This window comes from Drosophila hydei, unplaced genomic scaffold (genome assembly GCF_003285905.1).
Source record: "Drosophila hydei strain 15085-1641.00,03,60 unplaced genomic scaffold, DhydRS2 tig00000172-arrow-pilon, whole genome shotgun sequence".
NCBI lineage: Eukaryota > Metazoa > Arthropoda > Insecta > Diptera > Drosophilidae > Drosophila > Drosophila hydei.
In genome coordinates, this window is record NW_022045682.1 from 186,331 (window position 1) to 207,472 (window position 21,142).

The 21,142-nt window shown below is 42.9% G+C and overlaps 3 protein-coding genes across 8 annotated transcripts; 1 reads left to right on the forward strand and 2 right to left on the reverse strand.

Annotated features, from left to right (window-relative positions):
• Window positions 1-4,496: 4,496 nt before the first annotated feature.
• LOC111599644 (ral GTPase-activating protein subunit beta) lies at window positions 4,497-12,053 on the reverse strand. Of its 6 annotated transcripts, none has more exons than XM_023315324.2 (15): window positions 11,485-12,053; window positions 11,195-11,414; window positions 10,591-10,989; window positions 10,266-10,526; window positions 9,557-10,153; window positions 9,026-9,124; window positions 8,793-8,933; window positions 8,193-8,736; window positions 7,918-8,132; window positions 7,619-7,789; window positions 7,349-7,489; window positions 6,346-6,912; window positions 5,711-6,294; window positions 4,799-5,613; window positions 4,497-4,728 (listed from the first exon to the last, which is right to left on the reverse strand). In XM_023315324.2, the coding sequence occupies exons 1-15, from the start codon at window positions 11,674-11,676 to the stop codon at window positions 4,614-4,616; spliced, it is 5,061 nt and encodes a 1,686-aa protein (XP_023171092.1). In that variant the 5' UTR covers window positions 11,677-12,053; the 3' UTR covers window positions 4,497-4,613. The 6 variants fall into 6 exon arrangements, with proteins under 6 accessions (XP_023171092.1, XP_023171087.1, XP_023171090.1 ...); XM_023315319.2 differs by lacking the exon at window positions 9,557-10,153 and adding an exon at window positions 7,182-7,199 and having other exon boundaries at window positions 6,346-6,966; window positions 11,485-12,050; XM_023315322.2 differs by lacking the exons at window positions 9,026-9,124; window positions 9,557-10,153 and adding an exon at window positions 7,182-7,199 and having other exon boundaries at window positions 6,346-6,966; window positions 11,485-12,051.
• Window positions 12,054-12,270: 217 nt separating this feature from the next.
• LOC111596242 (cleft lip and palate transmembrane protein 1 homolog) lies at window positions 12,271-14,689 on the reverse strand. Its single transcript, XM_023310374.2, has 2 exons — window positions 14,504-14,689; window positions 12,271-14,437 (listed from the first exon to the last, which is right to left on the reverse strand). Exons 1-2 carry the CDS (start codon window positions 14,546-14,548, stop codon window positions 12,542-12,544), a joined length of 1,941 nt encoding a protein of 646 aa, XP_023166142.2. The 5' UTR covers window positions 14,549-14,689; the 3' UTR covers window positions 12,271-12,541.
• Window positions 14,690-15,021: 332 nt separating this feature from the next.
• On the forward strand, window positions 15,022-15,975 carry LOC111596235 (ubiquitin-60S ribosomal protein L40). The gene is made up of 2 exons (XM_023310353.2): window positions 15,022-15,120; window positions 15,415-15,975. The coding sequence occupies exon 2, from the start codon at window positions 15,428-15,430 to the stop codon at window positions 15,812-15,814; it is 387 nt and encodes a 128-aa protein (XP_023166121.1). The 5' UTR covers window positions 15,022-15,120; window positions 15,415-15,427; the 3' UTR covers window positions 15,815-15,975.
• The last annotated feature ends 5,167 nt before the right edge of the window (window positions 15,976-21,142 follow it).

Here is a 21,142-nt window from a genome sequence, read left to right on the forward strand (position 1 = left end):
CACATCAACACTTTCATACTACGTCAAGCATGTAAAATTTGTTGTTTTTATAATTTAATGAAGAGAGGGGAAAATTCATGACTGAGTACAATATGCTCACTAGTAGAAGGCAGCATGATAAAGTATTCCTTGTATACATACAAATATATCTATATATCCAAGTCCGTCTTAGGGTCGACCATATAAATAATGGGTCAATCTGTAGAACATATTTATTCACTAATTCATCTACCAAGCATATATATATATATATATATATATATATATATATATATATATATATATATATATATATATATATATATATATATATATATATATATATATATATATATATATATATATATATATATATATAACACAAATAATTGACCCAAGTCTTAGTTAGCCCCTCATACAGACAAAAGTTCGTCAGCATTTATAAAAAATACCATAAAAGCTGAAAGGAGGATTGATTTAAGACAAGCAGCAGCTGAGTTAGATTTCTTGCCGTGTTTTATTTTTGATGCGGGATTAGCTATACTACCTGCACGAAATGCTGATATATGTTTCAAGTGTTGTTTATACAAACTTACAAAAGCACATACATATATGCCCTGGAATCCGAAAATTCCTTTCCCCTGATTTGTGGTAGTTGTCTTAAACTTTCAAGTCGAACCCGATCATTAATCTTTAAAATCTACCCATTATAATAGTATTGTGTCTTTGTTTTTTGTTTTTGTCGCTCTTACTGTAATTTTAACTCTGTTCCTTCTCTCTACTCTGTTCTTGGTTATTTGAATAATATACAAACACATACAAATACATGTCTTAGCGCTTTGTTTATGAATAGAAAAAAGTTTCTTCAGAGGCAGAGTTTAATCTAAGAGTGCTTGTATTAGATGGAAAAATAGTTCACAGATTATATTGTCTATTTTAATGCTTAAATATTGTGAATATATATTTTCAGTCATTCATTTTGGTATAGGAAAAACAGTTCAATGACTCTCTGTATTTTATAAGGAATGGATGAAAGTACTCAAATATATATTGCTGCCTATTGATACCCAACTATATGTTAACATATATAGTTATGCGGGGCTATTTTTAAGAGCTCATAAATACCATATCTGTACGAGTTCCAGCCAAAGATTTGCAATGCAAATTATAACAAAAGAGCCAAGCATAGACCCAGAACGTGGCTAACAGGCAGCCTCTGCCTGCCCGCGAGCCATATGGCCAAGCTTCAAAATTCGTAAAGAATAATAATCGATGGCCAACTGGAATCAATGAGCGTTGCTATGAGGCGCCTACAAGCTAAGACACACACACACATACACACACTGTCACACACATTGAAGTATGATCTTTATTTTTATGACTTTTCTTTATTTGTGCTTTTCACTTTATTGCCATGCTGAGCCTAGCCTAGCCTCCTCTCAAAGAAAACTTGTTTTTCATATTTCCATACTCATTTACACTTCGCTCGAGAGCCGATACCTGCCATAAATAATTTCGTTTTTGAACAAAAAAGAAAACAAAGGAAAGAGATTACTTATTTATAAGAAAAGGTATTTTTGGGTTTTCTGTTTTCTGTTTTCTTCAAAATTTTTAGGCTATTACGTGACAGCACACGTACGCTGGCGTTTCAAGCTCCACACAAATCTGTGTTCCAGCCTCCGACAACAAAAGACGTCAACCTTTACAATGACAACAGTAACAACAACAACAATAATAACAACTACCTACGTTACCTTCGCTTATTTATAAAAATTCAACAATTAATCTTGTTTGAGTTTTGTTGCGTCGAATTCAAGTTCGCTTTGCTGTCTATTCACTATAGCTTTTTCCCTCTGCCTTTGCTTTCTATCGCGGCTTTGCTGACTATTCCCGATTATTTCGATTCAAAATGGAAATTCAGTGCTTTATATATAGGTACTTTGATGTAGATGTTGGTCTGAATAGATTTGAAATACCTACCATTTTTTGTTCACATTTTTAGTTAGAGTTTTGTGATAGCCTTGTTGTTGCTGGTGTTGGTTGATCTGGTATACATATAGTGTAAATACGACACGCGCACACAAAAAAACACAAATGCAACATCGTCAGGGGCCACAGACGCAGAAGCATTTTTTTCTTTCAGCAAAACGTGTTTTGCCTCATTTCTGCTCTTGTATTTCTTGCTGCAGTGCGGGCTGCAACGTTGTTGGAATTTTTCACTTATAAAAAATACAACGATAACAGACACACGCACGCGCATACACACACACACACACACACAGAATAGGTGGACAGCGCAGAGAGCGAGCTGCCCATACGCAGTGGTGTCCACACTGAATTCACCAACTGCTATAGATCAGATTTATATTATTATTTGGTGCATATGGATCTATGTAGGAAAATAACTAATTGGTTTAAATATGTTGTTGCATACACACACACGCGCGCACACACATTTACGCTTGGCTTTAGTGTGGTTAACTGTATTTATGTATGGACCAACGAAACCTGAGCATCCGTCGCACCTTCACTTTTGTCAAGCGTTTCAAACGTTTCACGCGCACACGTTCCCAAACCGAACAGCCACTCGCTCTGTGGTCGCAACGTAACTAACTGACTGTCGAGAGCTGCTCGAGAAGAACTTGCAGCGCGCAGGCAGCACAAAAATTATGAACATAGCGGCAGCCAGGCTTCGAAAAGCCGCTTGGCAGGTTTGGGCCGAGAGCTGGAGACTGAAAAGGAGAAACCCAAAGATCGAGACAGAGACAGAGAGAGAGAGAGAGAGCGAACACGGCTCTCCCGCTCCCGTCATAAACGTACCAAATGTGGTAGCTTGTTTTATTGTTGTTGTACCGCCTGCACGTCGCTTAGCTGAATCTTTTACCTGTTGCTCTGCATGCGCATGCGCATGCGCAGCAGCAGCATAGACAGAGCAGTGCTAGCAGCCCAGCCGCCGTCGCCCGCAACATATTTTTCACTTGTTGCAGTTTCGTTTTTCATTTTCTTGTACTGAAACGTTGCTAGCCGCAGCTCGCCTCGGCATGCTGCTCGGGTTTTCTTCGTCTTCCTGCTGAAATGCTCATATATGGGTGAGCGTGCGCATTTGCCTTTCCTCCATGAAGCAGAATTTTAGACTTGCCCGCACTGCTGTGGTGGCAACTCGACTCAATCTGTGAGGCTCTTGCCCGCATTAGTGTGCAGCAAGCCAGCTTGCCAGCTCCAGCTCTCCAGCTAGCCAGCCAGCCCAACAAGATTCAATAGCCACCGGCGACTCATACACAATAAGATTAAAAATTACTTGGCTGCCCACTTCACTTGCCGCTGAATGTTGCTGTTACTGTGACTCAGTGTCTCCCGACTCTCGCACCTTAAGAAACAAGAAATTGTTTTGCTGCCTCGACAAAGCTCTATTTCTCTCTCTTTGAGAAGTCTCTCTCTCTCTCTCGCTTCTCTTATTGGTGTTTTTTGTTTAGTTTACCACTTCTTCTGCTTACTTGGTTCTGTGCAGTCTTGAGCTCGGTTCGGCTGCGCTGCAGAATTTTTGTTTGGCATAGAAACTGGTTTCAAATTAAAATTATCGCTGGTCATTTTTCTTATGGTTAGTTGTCGTTTACTTTACCGCTGTTGCCTCTTTTTTCTCATTTCTTTTTTTTGGAATTTTGACCTGCGTATACTTCCCTTTTGTATTGGCGTGAACTAATGTATGCGTATACCTGCATGCATTCATGTGATGGTCACGGGATACCAGTCACCAAATGTGTATGAGTGGGACGCTGTTTGAACATAGAGATGTTTGAAGCCGAAGCCGAAGCCGAAGCCGAACCCCCTCTCATACACTACATAGATATAATCAGCGTGCTTTTGGATATAATGCCATTGAGATCTTAAGCTATTCAGTTTCTTAGTAAGCATTTCGAATTATTGTCTTATATTATACAGAAAAGTTCAAGTTTGTTGCCTGTCTCTTGCCTATTTCTTTTGTTTTACATACCTTAAGGTTGTGCGAAAAGCGCTTATGCTTATGCCAACTAAGCATAGATTGTAAAACTGTCACTTAGTAGAGAGCGAATTTCGCCAGATTTCATTTGTTTATAAACTGAGCTGCTCAAATGCAACGGCGAGCTGGCGGCCAGCATGCAGTCCGGTCTGGTCGCATTCTTATCTTTGAGAAATATTACAATAACACGCAAAGTCCAGGCTAGCCAGTGAAGTAATGTGATGCTGTTTCTGTTGCTGAGATTGGTGCCCAAAAAGCGTGGCCAACACAAAAAGAGAAAAATAAACCAATAAAAATAGCTTTAGCCTGCTGGCCTCGGCTCGGCCGGCCAGCCGCCTGTACGAGTTGTAGTTGTTGGGCTATTTCAGTACGGAATTCGCGCTTTCTGTTAATGCTTTAATCGCGACTGTTAAGTATGTGGGCGCTGCGGTTACAGCAATGCCGATACTTGCTCGAGTCTTGGTGCGATTTTACAATTTCTATTTCAACTGCAAGTAAACGGAAACGGGCGTGTGTGCTTTTGTTGCTCTTAAGGTTCTAACTTTGTTAGTTTACTTAGACTTTTACAATTAGTTTGCATATAAAAAAGATGATCGGAATATTTTTAGGGATAATAATATATATAAATATTTTAAAGCTAAATCGAACGTTGGAACAAATGCGCCAGAAGCTCTGCTTCGCTTAGGTCCATCTTATACTTTTGGACTATGTCCTGCACCTTTAGACGACGTCGTACATGTGGTGGCTGATAACTACAGAGAAAGGAAATATATATAAATGGTGTTAAATAGCTCCTAGAGGAGAGAAATGTAGAACACTTACTTATCATTATCTAAACGCCTACGCCGAGATATATTCAGTGCTGTTTGACGTACCAAATTACCCACTACTCGCCGGCTGAGCACCATGCCATCGACTAATGGCGTGGCGAAGCTCATGCGACCAGGTGGTCCAAGTAATTTGACTCTCAACAAACCTGATTGAAGAGAATGCACGAAGATAACGTGACAGTCGGCTGCTCTCGGCAATTGCATCGTGTGCAGCTCTTCACCAGTGCGTGCATAGGCCAATAGATCCTCGACAGGAAAGTTAAGGTAGTCCTCGAAGCTCTCTAGCCACACTAGGAATATCTTCGCTGGCGCTTGGACAAGAAGTGCAGGCTTTGACACATTCCCCTTTCGGCGCGTGGGTGGTACAGGCTCCTTATTTCTATTGCCTGTATCCAACTCTAAGCTGAGATTTCGTGGTTTCGACTTCATAGAGGCAGCGTCATCGCTACGTATCCAGACATTGCTCATTGTGCTCTGATCACTGCAATTGCTAGACAAACTGCAGCCATCCATTTCGTTATTGTAGCGCAGATTCCAGGCGTTGGGCACAACGAACGCTATCTCAGAGGAGACATCTGCCCAATAGAGTACGCGTTGTGCACCATTGTAATTAGATTCACTGGACACGTTGGAACGCTCCGAGGTGCTCTTTAGTGACCATGAGTTGTGTGCAAAGCCCGTCCAACCCGAGTGCTCAGCCACCTGAACAGGCCAGCCCAGCGTTTGCAGCATGTTGGCAAAGTGTGAGTCATAAAATTGGTCCTCGGCCATATTGCCAATGATCTGTTGTGCGCTCGTTTGACCCGCCTGCACGTGCACGACGAAAAAGGAACAAGAAAAAAAAAAAACGATCATGAAAATGTTATGAGCGGTAAGCTCCTAGTTCGATCGGTTAGATTCTCACCTTTACATAGAAACAATAAACCGTATCGTGCGTTCGAGCACTTAGCTTATCCAACTTGTCCAGATCCGTTGCAAAGGCAGATGATTTTGTGTCCAGCACAATGAGAGGCCTTTGTGGAGGAGTAAGTGACTCTACGGGATTGTTCGGATTGCGGATCTCAAAGCTGAGAAATCCGAAATGGGAGAGAAACAGACGAGCTGCATGAAACTCATGACAGACCGTGGGAGGTACACATTCCTGGGCATGTGACAGGCTGTCCATATTATTGTCAGACTCCGCCCAAGCTAGCTTTTCGTGTATACTTTGATTCTCTAGCATGGCCTCTAGATCGTTAATGATGCCAGCACCGTACTGTTCACGAATCTGCTCAATCGTTGGTATCGAGTAATCAGCCACACAAGGCTGAACTTTGTCCACGCCCTCGGGAAAGTTTTTTTGCTCGCATTCAGGACGTTGTGTGATGTCATTCATCGGAATGGGCCGACCGGGATTAACGGCGTGGTACTTGATACCCGATTTGCTGCGCGGTAAATGGCGCAGCTGCATGGTCCATGCATGGCGGCCAAATGGCCCGCGAATTAGAACTAAAGAAGACGGCGATAAAGTACGAAAACTTGCTGATCCTTTTTACTTACGGGTGACAGTTGGTTGCGGATCCTGATCATTGCCTAAAGGCTCCTCCAGCAAAGCCAATATTGTCGAATTTTCTGTGACAAAATACTTAAACTTTGAAATTGCTTGCTCCGCATTGCAAACGCCCGCTGAACCATCTCCGGTCGGAGGAGAATTGCAGTGTTTCATCAGAGCTAGTTCATCAAGGAGCGAAGATATGGACTCGGGGCCACACTCGCTAGGAAAGTAGCCGACTTGCTCTAATATGATTGTCAGCAAATTTTCAGCTGCATCGCGAACACGCATCGAAGCTGGCTTTAGTTCCTTTTCGTCTTTAAACTTGGGTAGATCTCCAGATTTGCTCTGACTCTTAGTCCCCGATATGCCAAGCTCGACCACCTCAAGCACAGTCTGTAGGCAGTCCTTATCCTGCAACAGGTAGGGATGCTGCATCAACCAGGCTGCCGTACACTGGAATGCAGCAACTATTGTGCTGTGCAGATCCTTGCTGTGCGCTGGTGGCGGGCGCGAGCACTGATAGCAAATATAGTCGCATATCCATTTCACTGCGCGCTTGCATTCGAGAGCGTCTGTGGAGATTATCGTTAGATTTTGACTAGGATCGACTATTTTCACTAAGGAATCTAGGATGTGTAAGTTCGGGTGGGTTTGATTTAGTTATTTACATAGTGGCCCGGAAAAAATTAAAGCACAAACATAAAAGGAACGACATTTACCACCGTGTATTTGTAAGTGAGGGTTAAAGAGTGCAAAAAGGTGTTAGTGGTGTCAAAGAAACACATAAAAAGAAAAGAAAAAGAAAGATGAGCATGTGGTTAGTAGCATTTAATAAAGTTACCATTCGTTAATTTCCTGGCTGCGATTTTTTATATGAAAATAATAAATTCGGAATGGAATGCGAATATGAAGTCAAATTGTACAAGAGAAACCACAAGTGGGAAAATAGAAAAGTTTACACAGAGAGGACATTAAAAAAGAGACACATGCAAGTCCTTAATACAATACCTGTTTCGCGTATGTGAAGTCGCGCTAGACCCGAGAGTAACTCGAGCGCTGCTAGGGAAACGTTCAAATCGGTCTTCCAGGAGGATATCAGGCGATGACACACCAAATACGTGGCACGCACAAACAGGGCATGAGCATTGTCTGCAAGGTTTAAATTAATTTGTCAATTAGTTTATTTATATTCAATTTAACTTGAGAGCAACTTTGTATACCCTAAGGAAATGCGATGCAACAAAAAGTAAATAAACAGAGATAAAACGTAAACTTTACCATATGATGCAACGCCCTCTAATTCGCTTGTAAACTCCACCGATATATCATCGGATATGGTCAGACTGGGATAATCGTGGGCCGAAGCCGTATCACGCGAGCTCATTGCCGCGGTTGGAGCGCCAAAGCTGACCGTGCCGCTGGCTAACGAAGCGGAACGGTCCGAGCACGCTGACGAAACACACACAGCGATATCAGAAATAAAATCAAAATGCAAAATAAATTAAAATAATTAAGTACAAAATCAACCAAATGCATTTCAAAGCTAAAGCCAAGCCAAACCCGGAGGGTTCTCTTACCAGAACTTAGAATATTTTCTTCATGGTGCTGAACACCGGTGCCACTCAAGTGATCTGTGGCTCCCAGCTCACTTTCCTCAAACGTAACTGCGTCTTGGACACAGAGCAGCAATCCGCCCAACAACATATGCGTGTTTTGTGCATCAGTTTCCACCTGCAGGGCGTTCATCAGTATATTCATTAGACGGGACTTGAGTTGCAAGAATGTCATCATCCTAGGGAACATAAATATCTATTAATATTAGACAGTTAGTTGGAATGACAGCTGTGCTTACTTGTCACCCGAGTCGGCTGTCAATGTACGAATGGGCAAAGCGTGGTAATGGAGGGGAAGCACCATAATAGAAAGCAAAATATTTATGGCCGAGCGACGTAACTCGGTGCGACTGAATGCAACTGCCTGAGTCTTGAGCTTTAAGTCTTTATCTGGCAGTACTATCTCGAGAGCTGCAATGAATCCAGGTAGCAGGACATTTATACCATCAAGATCTAAGCGGAACAAGTCTGCCGAATGAAGTAGAATACTGGCCAATGTTTCGTCACACTCCTTTGACTCAGTTATCTTGAGGCACTGTTGTAGCGCCATATAAAAGCGAGCTAAATAGACAGGCAGGATTTCCTCGCCGGTTTTCTTTGCGCAGAAGATTTTGCATAGTGTGCCAATTGCCTCGGCACGACCAGATTCATATTTGTCAATGGTCAGCGTGGGAGGCAGTGATGATGGATCGTTCAGCGAATTGGGTTGGGACAACGATATCGATCCCTTGCGATTCTCCATTATCATAGACGACGGCCGCTTACTAGCCTCACATGCTTGCTCTGAAAAACTCAGTGAATGTAGTTTCAAACGGTATTTAACTTTATTGGGTACTCACTTTTACGATTCTGTAGCCAAGTATCGCCGCCTATGTGCGCTGCCTCGAACAACCACTCTCCGAATAAATGTAGAATGCTGTTGCATTTCGGACGAGCCACAGAGAGAGGCGGACGCAGCTCAGTGCCGATCGATGGCAGCGCTGTAGGTGAGTGAGAGGGAGAGAGCGTGGGTAAAACAGATGTTGAGAGTAGAATAGGCAAGTGTTTTGCTTTCCTACATTAAAACACTCACAATTGATGCTGCTTGATGAGGGCGGACCCGAAGTCGGAGTCGTGGGGGCGGCGCTCGCCGAGCTGCGTGTTAGGCTGATAAGCGCTGTTTTGCTTAAGCCTGTAAAGCGTGTGGGAAGGGAAAGCGTGTGAAAAATTACTAAAAAGAGTTAGTCGGCAGAGGGAGTGCATACACACATGCAACATTGTGCTCAGTTATAATTGTGGGCGTACAATATATAAAACTACGTTCTATTAAATGGGAACGAATAATTAGAGGGCCACAAACATATGTGTGCTCGCATATGTAAGAGCGTAATGAAAAACAAAATCAGGCAGTAATACGGGCTTAGAAAGACTCAATGGTTGCTCTAACAAAGGCCACAGCGCGTGATATAATGAACGTAAAATGCAAATAAGTGCGGGCATACAAAATAAAGCGTCGACGATGTCCGTCACTTGATCAATCACAAAGCTTAGTTAGTCTCTAACATGCTGTAAAAGTAACAAAAGCGACACGGCACAAAAAAGGCTCAATTAACAAAAATCGCACCCTTCTGCTGCGTGATGGATGGAGCCACGCTAAAACTTTTGGCCAGGCGACGCTGCAAAGGTGGCGTGGGTGTTACACTACTGCTGCTGCTGCCGTTTGAGCTTGACAGCGGCATTGCCTCAGACGTGCTGAACGAGATGCAGCCTGCAACGCCCGCCGAGTGACTGCCGCCAGCGCTAACGCTGCCAACCGGGCCAGCGGGAGCGATGTAGCAAAGGTTTGTTGGAGAAGCACTACAATTTTGTACGTATTGCCCTTGAGACAGTTGCTGTTGCTGAGGCTGGTGCTGGTGCTGCTGCTGCTGATGATGGTGGCCCATAATGGCGTTTAAAGCAGAACTGGCCGAGCTGCTTACAAAGTTATCGCGTAGGAAACTCCCAGCGCCATGTAAATGCAAATGCGGATAGTGGAGATGATGATGATGCGGCGGATGGGACAACTGAGTCGACCCCGATTGCTGCATGCTAATGTTTGAGACGCTGCTCGAGTGTATGAACTGTTGGAGCGTGGATGAAGTTGCCTCATTTAAAGAGTGGCGTATCTCAAGCAGATTTGTAACGACGTTGTCCTGTTGGCTGGGCGGAGGCTGATAAATGCCTGTGTTTCGTTTCGAAGATGGTTATAAAAGCGATATAATAACTATTCTAACTAGAGGGTTAATCCTACATGTGTATGAGACCTAAACAATATCTTTATTTGCACAACTTACCCAGAAAGGCATCAACTTGGCTGGAGATTCCGCGGATAGCATTTAGGAAGATCTGAGGCAGAACTTGAAGGCACGGATGCTGATGTGTCTCGGCTCCCTTTTCGTGCGTGAGAGCCCACTGAACGAAATGTGACGATTTGCTGATGATGTGCGGCGAACAGAGAGCTGTGGGATTGCCTATCATGCGCAAAAATCGATACCAAGTCTGTGCCACACAATCATTTGACATGCCCGCAGGTATAAGCTGACTATCCTCATCAGCTGGAATAAGTAAGAGAAAAAGAAAGATAGATTTTATTCATGTATTACTTATGATGTTGCTTACCATTTTTAAGCTGTGTAAAATCTGGCCCATAACTGAATTCCAATAACCTCGCGGTTAATGCAAGATTTACTCGATTCCATTGATCCACAAGTGCAATGCGGTGACGCCACATGGCACATGATTCTTGCAGAGTCTTCCACAGCGAGGGCGACGGAAAACAGCGAACACAAGCCAAAAGCCAAACCTCGAATAGTACGGAAAGCACACGTTCACACAGTTGGTCGCCCACATCATCCTTCACAGTTGGCGGGGCCAGTAAAATCTCATTGATTGCTAACAGAAAGAGTAGCAGCGTTTCCCAGGTCTCTCGGTCCATGTGCTGCGAAATCTGAGCTGTTTGCTGGAGAGTGCGCAAAACGCGATGACAGAGCACGGCCTGGCGCTTTATCGTATCAGAGCCTATAAGAAACAATTGTAGGAATTAGCGCGACAATTAGATTTATATATGGTAAACAAAGAGAGAGCACCTACCAAGCTTCGTTTGGTATAAAAATGGCAAGACTTGAAATTTAGAATGCAATAATTACAAATCGTCATCGTGTATGAATATGATTCAAGAAGCAGCTAAATCGGGTGATATCACTTAGTGGTGCCTGGTACTTACTTTCTCCCTGTCGTGGAACGAACAGATTGTGGAAATGATTGATTATCTGTCTTGCATACAGATTGGCATCCTCGCAAATGGGCTTGGGCACACTGATACGTGGCTGCGGATGCAGCGCGGTCAACCATTCGCAGTAGACATTGACGCAGTCCTTGATAGTCTCATGCTCCTGCAATGGTAATGAGAGTCCAAAACAAATGACGTCCATGCACCATCTGACCTATTTAGTGAGCAGACATAGAGGTTAACGTTGAAATAACGAATAGTGGTAAGATCTAGATCAAACACACCTCCTCATCTTTCACCAGGTGGCTGGGCTCCGCATTCTGGGTTATGCCCAAATTGGTGCCAAGCTGTTTAACCACTGAGATTACGACTTCCCGACCAGCAGATGCTGGAAACTTATTCAGAACACTGTAACACTGTGCTCCACAACTGTTGGCATTAATCTGTGCCGACAGCGAAGCCCACTCAGAGTACATTTTTTACAGTTCTCTTTGCTTACACACACAGTTTTCACCTTTTCTACTCGAATCAGGGCAGCAGAGCGCAACTGTGACTCATTACAACGTGATGAATCTCTTCTTCCGTGCTGACTAATTGTAATATGATTTGATTAAAGTTAAGTAATTGCTGAGAATTTACTTAAATTCAATTTTGTTGTACAATTTTCTGTTTAGGCTTATTTTCTTCTCAACAAACAAAAATAGTGTTCGTTAGCGACAAGTGGACAGTGTTGCAAAATGTGCCAACACTATGCGATATTTAACAGCACTAGAGTTCATCAAATTTTCAAATTTCATAATTTAAAATTTAGAACGATTTTAGATAACTAAATTGCCAAATGAATTGATTGTATAATTTTATACATCAGATTTAATTAATTGACGTTAATTTACCGATCTACTACCTCACAAAAATACTTAATTGCTGTTATTTAGCTATTGACCCAAAACTTAAAAACAAACTATATTTCCCTTCAGCCATAAGTGGCTTAGATAATTGTTGCGTCTAATTTAATCACGTGTTGTATCTTCAGATAAGCCGCCAAGACAAACAATGATAAGACAGTTGAGTTCTCTCACACTGAATTTATTTCAGCACCCGATGCTATGGACCACTGTTAATAGCCCGGGAAACAAACAGAATACACATATATTAAATTACTCTAGAATATGTTCGTAACTACGACGGTAGATTAACCGTTTGACTATATGTATACTGAAACTGAATTTTTGCTTATATTTGTGTGTACTTAGCGCACACATAGACAAGTAATGTGTATGTATTATAACTGCCGTTAAAATTGTTCTAATGCATATATCTTGGATTGGATGCACTGCTTATCTAATCCTGTTTCTTTTGTGCGGCTGTCTTTTTGGTTGGCGTCGCATTCTGCGCTGCTTTGGGGGCCTCGGCATTCGGCGTTGCTTCTATAGCACCAGCTGGCTGGTTGGCATGGGCTTCTCCCTCAATTCGTTTGTTGGCAGCCTGCTCCTCCATCTCGCCGGAGAATCCAAATTCGTTCACACGCTTCAAATCCACGCGGTACTGCCAGCGCTGATAGAGGAAAACAAAGAATATGATGTCGTCCCTAAAGCAGCCGATGCGGTACATGGTGGGCATCTTAATGACGAATGCGAAAATGTCGTCGATGAAGGTGTTAAGGAATTTGTACGTCATCATGCGCCAAGGCAGATGGGCAACCGATTTCAGCTTATAGTTGATGAACAGCTGCGGAGTCATCAGGATGAATCCAAACGTCAATAGGTAGCTGTACAGCATATTCAGTACAAACGAATACCAGCCCTTATGCTCGTTATACAGCAGGGAGTAGATGAAGTAGCCCACTAGCAAGGGGAAACAAGCCCAGCCCAGGTACTTGAAGGCCAACTTGTCGTATTCCTTGGTAGCACTCTCTGAGTACGAGCCCTTATCGTTGAAACTGATACGTGGAAAAATGCCCAGCACCTTTTGCTGGTTGTTGTAGTTAACGTCGACGACCTTGTGTATTTTCCACACCTCAATGCCGAGACCTACGAAGCAGGATATCCGTATCATGAAATTGGTCTCGTTGTCAAGCACATAGAGTAGAATGATAAGGGACTGGAATACACCAAAGAACACGGATCGCACGGAGAGACCCTCCAGCGACTGCCGATTGTTCCAGAACTGAATGTCGTTCTTGAAGGCGAGTAGCTCGAAAACCGAGTGCAGTATGGAGACTGCCACAGTGATTCCGAGCAGGTAGATATTAGTGTCTAGCAGAGTTTCTTTAAGTGAGTCCTGGTCCTCGTCTGTCTCCTCAGGAGCACTGGCTGCCATTATCTCGCCAAGCACGTTGCCGGCCCACTTGCTCTTCATCTGCTTAGCTGCATAAAGCTGCCACTTAAACATGCCCAACGGCTGGAAGGTCAGATGTAGGTCTAACTCAGGCGTGGATTCGTTAATAGGAAAGTATTCGCGCTGCAGATTCCAATAGTCGTTGACAAAGACAATCGGCAGATACGTTTTGCCTCCATCGACAAATTTGACATACTCATCAAGGGGCGAGGGCACGCTTCCCTGTGCCCAGTTCGTCTGATCCACGACAAGATTGACGGTCAAGTTTGAATGCCAGTGCGAGACAATCTGATCCTTGAGATTGGCATGTTTCAGCTCATGCTCCAACTTCTCCTTTTCGCTGGCCAACAAATTGTAGTTGCGATTCACACGCAGCTTCTTGAACTTGTTCAGTTGATGCTGTTGATGGCCCATGTGGCCATGTTTTGAGTATTTAGGCGATTGCGGATCTGGACTTTCACCAGCACGTGTGACAAATGCGTGCAAATAGACGCTGCCGTTGTTCAGAAGATGTGGACTGGCTTTAATTTTGAGAGTGTGCGTGTAAATGCCGTTACCTGTGGGACCCGAGATCCAATCCCCGTAGGTAAGGTCCTCTTGCAGCCACAGAAGATTGTTCTTCTGTTGGAAGTTCACCACATCCGGCTCCTCGGATAGCCAGATGTGCAAATCAAAATCTGTGCCATTCTCAAAATAGTTCCATGCGGTTATTTTTGGACCCGCATTTGCAACGGCTTGATCTGGCGTTGCATTAGGCTGTGGCCGCCGGAAGAAGGAACTTACAAAGTAAATAATTAGTGCCCGCAGAATCAACGATTTTGTCATTGCGAAAAAAGACTCCATGCGTGTTGGCTGGTTTTGTTGCTGCTGCTGTTGTTGTTGACCCTCGGCAGCAGCCGCCTGCATTTTGGAAATGAATCAAATCGAATCATGAAAGAACGTTATAATAACAATTGAATGACTTACCGGTGTTGGCGCAGCCGCCGGCAAAAGGACATCGATGTCTGACATGTTGTGTACGTGTACTTAATGGAATAAATACACGTTTTTTACACAACTTTTCCGTGGTTGCCTAGATTTTGTTGAACTGAAAATGTTATTTAACATAACAGCAGCGAGAACCTGAATAAATGCTCAGCTGCTAATAACAGTGTGAAAATAATAATTGCCTGGATTGTAATGTTATTTGACATAACAATGACCATAACATTTGTTACGCTATGTTATTTTACGGAGAAATGCCATTTCATGTCGAATCGATAGATAACAGCTGATCAAGTACCACGTCATGTCAATACTTAACAACATCATAAAATAGGAATAATTTATACATTTAAAAGTCTATTTAATCACTATATTTCAATATGAATAATCAATAAGGAATATCTAAAAATTTTAGTAATTTCAAGTTTCTTTGACCACCTAGACCGACATATCGATACTTTTCTGACTACCACTCAAAAGGTGACTGATATAACCAAGTAGCCAGTGTTGTGCTATTTGCTAATTTGAGTAATATTCACGCTAGTTGTGTACACATTCTTTTCGTTTGTGAATAAGCGTTTGGTTGCACGTTTCTTTTGGTAAGTTGCTCAAAATAAGTAAAAATAAATATTAAAAAGTAAAAGCGTTGCATTGCCTGTATGCCAATTGTCGTCAAGAAATTAATGTGCAACGGTAGCCAACGTTCGCATATACGGATGGCCAAAAACGAATGTCAAACATCTCATCACTTGTTACCATGTCGTATCTAACCTCAAGTTTCAAGGCATGAGACTACGTCGCATTACAAATCGGCAAAATGCAAATGTGACGCTTTCATGTTAAAGTTAAAGTAATTGAACAAATTCTGATGTTAACATATCTTGCGCTTGCAGCAACGTTTTCAAAATGCAAATCTTCGTGAAAACTCTCACCGGCAAGACCATCACCTTGGAGGTCGAGCCCTCTGACACCATCGAGAATGTCAAGGCTAAGATCCAAGACAAAGAGGGAATCCCACCAGATCAGCAGCGTCTGATCTTTGCCGGCAAGCAGCTGGAGGATGGACGCACTCTTTCCGACTACAACATCCAGAAGGAGTCCACTTTGCACTTGGTGCTCCGTCTGCGTGGTGGTATCATTGAGCCCTCGCTTCGCATTCTCGCCCAGAAGTACAACTGCGACAAAATGATTTGCCGCAAGTGCTACGCTCGTCTGCACCCGCGTGCTACCAACTGCCGCAAGAAGAAGTGCGGACACACCAACAATTTGCGCCCCAAGAAGAAGTTGAAGTAGACGCTTCTTTTTCGTTGTTTGCATTTCGTTGGACGAAGCTGCTGTGCGCTTTCTACAAACAAAACAAAATTAACAACTATTTAGTAAATATAAATTTGTAATACAATATCAGTTATGATAAAGTGCGAAATGTATTTACTTGCTGTAAGGCGCACCGTACATATGCCTGTGTGTGTTTTTCGTTATGGTCATCCAATCTTAAGCAGCTCATCTACTGGGAATCTTTGACTGAAAATCTGCTGTGTTAAATGTATTTTGTCATTAGAAGATAAGAAGATGGGAGTAGTTGACAAAGGTTTGGATAGGTTATTTTGACGCTTAGAATAACGGTTGATAAAGCTGTGACAAGCTACAGCAGATTCCTATACAATATTCGAATAGAGGGATAAGTTAAGTAGAGGCTTTATTTAAATAAGGGAAGTTTAATTTTGTAAGAGCATGGTATCGTGGCTCTGTGAACAGGTTGATATGTCGAATAATTCGATACGAGGGTAGTCTGACAGATTTTCGGCCTAACAAGGAGTTTATTGTAATATAAAAGTAGAAGTATGTTCTAACCTTTCGATCCTTGAATAAAGGTCAGCTAATCATGCTACTTACGTCCTCAAACGTTGATGACTTGCTCGCTTAAAAAGTGGGAACAAATATGTGGACTATAGTTAAACTTATTACAATTTTGCAACGGAATTAGTATGTTTGTCCCATTGTGGCTGTCCTGTGGATTCGCATTTTGGGTGCGCTCGCATCTCATGTAAAATACATTAATAGGTGTTTTCCTTCGAGCTCGACACACAAAAAAAGATTGCACTGAAATATTTTAAAAATTTACATGGTACATATTTGTTTTTGCTCCGAGTACGATTTTTGGTGCTGCGAAGAACCCTTTAAAAAAAAAAACAAAAAAGAGAAGAAAACGCTGAGAGCTTGAAAAGGCATTTGCAGGCATCCAAATTTCGGGTGTCCATTTAACGCGATTGCAGAACTTTTTAATTCCTACAGCGCACGAAGAGGCGAACTCACTTTGTCTTTGGGGTTTGTCTTTGCGCTTTTTTATGCTTTGAACGTAGTTTACATAACAGATGTGACCAGAATAATTAACAATGCTCGGCTGCCAAGTGACCCAAATATTATGACTCCCAGGACGCAGGACGCGAGTACCACAAAGTTCCAGTTTTTGCTGACGCTGGACGAGCGACTAGCATTCTGGATACTTTTCTTGGCGTTAACTTTGTGTTCGGACGGCTCAAACTCAAGCGCATTAATATTGCAGAGCGTGACAGCCTCCACTGCCCGCAATGTCCGTTCGAAGAACTTGGCCATATGTACATAAAGACAAGTAGGTATGTAGGTATATGTATGTATGTATGTACACTGTTACCTTCGCTGCTTATTCCATATTCATATCCGACTGTTCGCTGTACCGAAAAAAGGAATAAAATAAAAAGTGCGTTAGTTATGTCTGTCATTTCTTCGTAATATCCTGATTGCTGAAAGAGGTTCCATTGCGCATTTGCAGATGGGTAGCGTACAGATGAGCTGAGAGCACTAAGTGCACACTGTAGACTACGGAATATGCAGTACAGAGTAGTAAAGATTATGAAGGACAAAGTTTAAGGTAACGTTTATAGACTACATGGCTTAAAGGGTAATATATTGTAGAACAGTAGCTGAGTTGAGAGGACTCTGTGTGCAGAGTACACAGCGAAGAGTACAGAGTATAGTGTAGTTAGTAAGTTTTTTGCAGTGAAAACCAATTGTTCCGCTGGTTGGTTCTGCAGGAGACGGTTCGATAAAGTTGGAGGCCAGCCTTGAGTAGCAAAAGTCAATCCAGTCCCACGTGAGGCACCAGCTGCAAACGTTGAAGTTTATCGGATATACGGAAACACAAACACACACACGCACACACACACACAGATCCAAACACACACACACAGACTAAATGGACACACAAATGGGGGCGTTAGCTCAGTTGCCATAATAAAAAAAGCAAAAAGAAGAACCTGCCAAAGATAAGACGAAGAACCAAACGTTTATAAATTGGTCGCTAGTATGGGATCATATGGATAATAACGGGGTGGTTGGGCAGCTTACTTTCTGGCGGCAATCAGCGTAGCCGCCAATTTAGATGTCGGGAATTTAGGCGGCGTATATAAGAAATGTGTATAAATATTTTCAAAGGAGCAGCGGGCCGCAGTAGGCAGCGCAATGCTTCCCATTGGATACTACTGCGTATTGTTGTGAGGCAGCTCGTGTAATTTAATATGCATAAATCGATACCGAGGCTCCCTTTACATGAATGTACATTCATGCCCACCCCACCTATTCGCATCCACATCTACACTCACACCCACACATACCCGCAGCCAGACCCACTCCACAGCCCGCTCTATAAAAGCCGCGCATTGGCGTGCTTCACTCGTATTGTGCTGTTTGTATTCTATTTTCAGCGCAAAATTTGTTGTTTGTTTTTTTTTTATATATATTTGGTTCTGAAGTACGCATGTATGCGTGCCATACACACACACGCATATATGCATACATATGCGACTTGACTGCTGTGCCTTTACACACATACATATATATTACACACAACTGCTTATGTACGAGGGTACTTTGATAGAAAGTTAGCAAAATTAAAGGGCATTTTTTTTTAAAAATGTATTAATAAATATAAAACAAGATAATAATAATAACAAAAATAATCATTTATTAATATACATTAATTAAACCTATTTGTTTTTAAAGCAGACTAGGGAGAAAGATAAAAGAAAATAGAAAGTCAATAAATTAGTGTAAAAATCTTTCGAACTACCCTCGTAGATATGCCTACAAATGACGTACAATTGTACGAGTGTGTACGTGCGCGCGTGTGTGTGTGTCTCCTTTAGGTTTTTGCATATCTACAAGTTATGTTTTGTCATACAGTTAACATTTTCCGCAGATAAGCTTTTCTGCCACATGGCGCTTTGTTGTATCGCAAATAATTTGAAAAGCCATTTTATTCAATTTCAATCGTGCTTTGCCGCATTGACTGGCTGTAAGATGGAAGTTGGAGGTGGAGGCGGAGGATGCTGAGTAGAATGTGTGTGCGAGAGTGAGTGTGTTTGTTTGTGGATGGCTTAAACTAGCGACTAAATAAGCACATTTTACAATAAGTTCAAGCTAAGCGGAAGCATTAAAACTAGACCGTCAGGCAAACAGTTGGCAGACATATTGATATCCCTGATAAATACTTAATAAAAATCCACTTAAGTACCGGGCTTACATTACAATTTTTGCTCAAATTGTATCCTACTTTAAGCCCACCAATTGTTCAGGCAACTTTAGGTCGATGCAGTGAAGTGAACGTAACCTTTCCCATTCACATAATCAAAGTATTAACTTCTTTTGCCAATATGTCAATAATTTGCATAAATGGCTTGTGAATCAATTCAGTCTCTTGCTAAAATTGATTAATTTTGATAACGAAGCCAATTATGAAGCATTGTTCCCTACGAACAGCAGCTTTTGCATGGAATATATAAGAACCAAGATGAGAGGGCGCAGCAAATTGGCTGTCAAAATAGGTTAGCTAGCCGCACTCCGAGCCGCTTTGCTTGACCCCAGATGCATATTTTGTAGTCGATTTCAGGGCACTTACCACAAATTTGAATCATTAACAATGCAAACGACTTATTGGGCGGACGCTGGTGCCGTGGTGCAGCGGAAGCTTCAGGGCATTTGGAAGAGTTTTTGTGCTGTCGAGGCAAATCCTGTGGCCATCTATATATACGTACGACTCAGTATGGCACACACTCACTGGCCCACTCGTACACAGAAAACCTAGACAAACTTGGGTGTTTTTGAAAAATATTGACACGCAAAGTTTGTGCAATCACCAAACAAATTACTTCATCAATTTTACAAAACAACAAAAACGTAAGATCTTTTAAAAAGTTTTCTACCAACCGGGCACCGGCACGAGGCCAGGGGAGGCGGGAGAAAGCGAGGCGAAACAACGAGTTGAGTGGGGTCCGGAATAGCGTGCCGCAAGGCCAGAGGAGGGGGCGACGAGCGAAAGTTAGACGAAGCGAGGCCTTTGCTCACGCCCCGGACACAGGCCCAGATGTTGGCCCAAAAGGCGGCTAGGCCATTGTTGCTTGACATACGCACCAGGATCCAAAGTTCTGCGGGCAGGCTTGTCGCATTCCCTCTGCCCGCAGCCCGCTTGCCACTGCCCGCTGCTCGCTTCCCGGTCATCGCTCACACACTTTGCACTGGGCTAAAACACAACAAAGCCAGCTGTAGGAAAGTTTGCAACAAATTGCTTATGTTCTGACATAGACCCATAGAGAAGAAGACACCCCCCTAACGAATAGTCACATACAAAATGCGAAACAATATTCGTAGGCACTCCCCGAGCCCAGAGTCCAGAGTCCAGAGTCCAGAGTCCAGACATGCGCTGGAACTTGTTAATTTTGACCAGCTGTCCCAGTTGTCCCAGCAGTAAACCAGCTATGCGCCGACGACGACGACGACAATGACTGTGGACGACGAGGGCAAGTGTAACGACGAAGTTGTCGGTCGAACGGTTGGCTGCTCGTTTGCCTGTCTTACAAATGTCTGCCTGCTCGCTCTCTTGAAGGATGCTGTTGGAACTTTAAATTGGCGCTTGGCAAGCAAAAAATGCTGCTTTTGCATAAATAAAATGCCCACAGTTAGATAGATTGGCTGCCAGGCGAGCTGCCTGCCTGCCCATGGAACTTGACTAAAAGCGTTTCGCTTGCTGGACAGCAAATTACGAATGACCCGCCCGCCCAGCACTTGATTTTTAGATTACAACTGCTGCACTGCACTGCACTGCATCTGATCTTCTGGCTGACTGGTCTGGATGCATTTGGCAAGTGCACTGCTCAGGCGTGGCCCTATTGTGGCGTGTGTGGATGGCTTGCCATTGTTTCAGCTTTAAGTCTCCGGCGACGTTCAGTGTGCTGAAGGCCTATCAAAAGTGCATACCAAATTTCCATTTTACCTCGTTTACTCAGTTCTCGACGCTCGCAGTCTAAACAAATTTGGGCCCTTAAATAAAATAACGCAAAAGTGAAACGGAAGCAGACCCCATTTCTGCTTGGCCTTTCAGCGAATGAAAAGTTCATTTAATGTTTCGTTTCGTTTCGTTGTGTTTTGTTTTGTTTTGTTTCGGGTTACCCGGGTCGCTCGGCCGGGCACTTTTGACAGTACATTTCGTAACCTGTAACATGCCTTGCATGTTCAATTCTGTTGCCAGCCACACTGAAGGGTATAAACATGCGATACACAGATCTGCACGTCTCTCTCAGTGTGTGTGTG